Source organism: Myotis davidii, unplaced genomic scaffold (genome assembly GCF_000327345.1).
Source record: "Myotis davidii unplaced genomic scaffold, ASM32734v1 scaffold586, whole genome shotgun sequence".
NCBI classification, from domain to species: Eukaryota; Metazoa; Chordata; class Mammalia; order Chiroptera; family Vespertilionidae; genus Myotis; species Myotis davidii.
In genome coordinates this window covers 804,967-806,977 of record NW_006296809.1, presented here as the reverse complement: position 1 = coordinate 806,977, position 2,011 = coordinate 804,967, and the positions used below count along the sequence as shown (strand labels likewise).

General features: G+C 65.6%; 2 protein-coding genes across 2 annotated transcripts in view; one reads left to right on the top strand and one right to left on the bottom strand.

The window, feature by feature from the left end:
* Nucleotides 1-371: 371 nt before the first annotated feature.
* On the top strand, nt 372-1,355 carry TMEM52 (transmembrane protein 52; the record flags this gene model as incomplete). The annotated part of the gene is made up of 2 exons (XM_015569701.1): nt 372-684; nt 778-1,355. Coding segments are annotated over 2 exons (492 nt in total), but the record flags the coding sequence as incomplete, so codon positions are not given.
* Nucleotides 1,356-1,375: 20 nt separating this feature from the next.
* The window catches only part of CALML6 (calmodulin like 6), a 1,842-nt gene continuing 1,206 nt past the window's right edge, over nt 1,376-2,011 (bottom strand). Inside the window, exon 3 of the mRNA XM_015569700.1 lies at nt 1,376-1,779. Within this exon, the coding sequence (XP_015425186.1) occupies nt 1,733-1,779 (47 nt within the window). The 3' untranslated portion in view covers nt 1,376-1,732. The remainder of the gene's footprint in view (nt 1,780-2,011) is intronic.

Below are 2,011 nucleotides of genomic sequence, written 5' to 3'. Positions count from 1 at the left end.
GTCCCCTGGAACATGGTCGCCGGCCTGGGCACTGGATCGTGCAGGCGGCCCAGGACAGCGTGTCCTGGGAGTGAGCCCAAGGCCACTTGTGGAGCCTGGAGGCAGCCAGGCCAGCGCCGGACGCAGCCCTGCTCTCGCCAGGAGGAGGTGTCCGGCCTGGAGAGAGAGTCTCTCTGTCTGTCTGTGTGTTTTTAATGATACAGATTTTTTAATGCTTTTAAAATGTTTTTTATTGATGAGAGGAAGGGAGAGGGAGAGAGAGAAACATTAATGATGAGCATCATGGATCGGCTGCCTCCTGCACGCCCCACACTGGGGATGGAGCCCGCAACTCGGAAATCGGAACCCTGACCTCCTGGTTCATAGGTTAATGCCCAACCCCTGAGCCACCCCGGCAGGGCTCTGGTCTCCTTTTCCCCGTCCACTTTCCTGCCTCACGTGGTTGGCCATCGGGGAGCAGGTGCCTGCGCGGGTGCGTCCAGCGGCAGGGTCTCGCTCCCCTGCCCAGGCTCGTCCTGCTCGCCGTCCTGCTGCTGCTGCTGTGTGGGGTCGCGGCCAGCTGCGTGCGCTTCTGCTGCCTCCGCAAGCGGGCCCACGCCCAGCCCCTGTCCACGGCTCCTCAGCCCTGCGACCTGACGCTCTTTCCTGGGGACAGCGACAGCCCCGCACACAGCACTGTGACCTGTGAGTGCCCGCCCCTCCCCAGGGCCCCTGCCTGCTGGGGGCGGGCGGGCGAGGGCCAGCCCCAGCCCACAGATGCACTCTGGCTCCCCGTAGCCTACAGCTCCGTGCAGTACCCGCTGGGCATGCGGCTGCCCCTGCCCTTCCCGGAGCTGGACCTGGACGCCATGACCCCTCCCGCCTACAGCCCCATCTACACCCTGGAGCTGCCTCCCTCCTACGACGAGGCTGTCAGGATGGCCAAACCCGGACAGGAAGAGCCACCTCCTCCGTAGCCTCGCCCCCTCCCCGGGGCCTCAGGCCCGGGACCCCCGAAGAGCTAGGAGCTGAGCCTCAAAGCCCAGCCGCCCCCCCCTCCCCGCAGCTGTCACCCTGGTGCCTCTCCAAGGGGGTGGGGAAGGTCTCCCGATGTCACCAGCCACACTGTGCTCCCAGGAGACCCCCAGCCACCCTCCCCATCCTTCCCCCGGGAAGGCCAGACGTCCAGCACATTGCTGCAGCCCTGGCCTCGTTGCTATGCAACGCCAGGCAGACACCCACACACACACACACACACAGGTTGCTACATCCAGCCCCAGCCCCTGGCCCAGGCCCAGCAGGCCCTCTGCCCAGAGGAAGTCCCACAGGTCTGGGCCTCCACAGCGTTTTGGAGAATAAAGTTTGTATCTGAGTGGCCTCTGCCTGCAGGAAAGGGCGTGCTCGGAGGGCTCTCGGGCCGCCACCCCACCCTGGCAGGTGGGCAGGGTGAGTGCTTGGGCTCGACCTGCACCAGCCTCACCTTCGGGCTGCGGCTATGGGTGGGATCAGATATCACAGCAGGTGATATCTGTGCGCCCTGGCTGCCTCTGGGAAACCCTCCCCCTTTCCAGACCCACATCTGTGCCAGGCTGGGGCGGGGGAGCCACAGGAGTCTTGCGGGCGCGTTTATTGGCTACTTTTCTGGGGTGGGTGGGGCAGGTGGGTGAGCAGGGCAGGTGGGTGGATGGGATTGGGTGGGGCAGGGCGTGGTAGGTGGGTGGTCAGCAGGCCTCCCAAGGCCTAGCAGCAGCTCCTACTGGACCAGCTTGAAGGACTCTCCGGTCATCATGTCCACGAACTCTGGCAGCAGAGGGACAGGTCAGTGCCCGGCCTGCCCGGCTGTGGGCTTCCAGCGCCCCCACACACCCCCGTCTCCCTCCTCACCCTCGTAGTCGATGGTCCCGTCCCCGTTCTTGTCGGCCTCCTTCATCATCTGCTCCGCCTCCACCTCATTGAGGGGCTCGCCCGCATTCGTGAGCACATACCTGCAGGGCCCCCAGACCCCCAGCCCTGAGTGGCAGCCGGCAGGCAG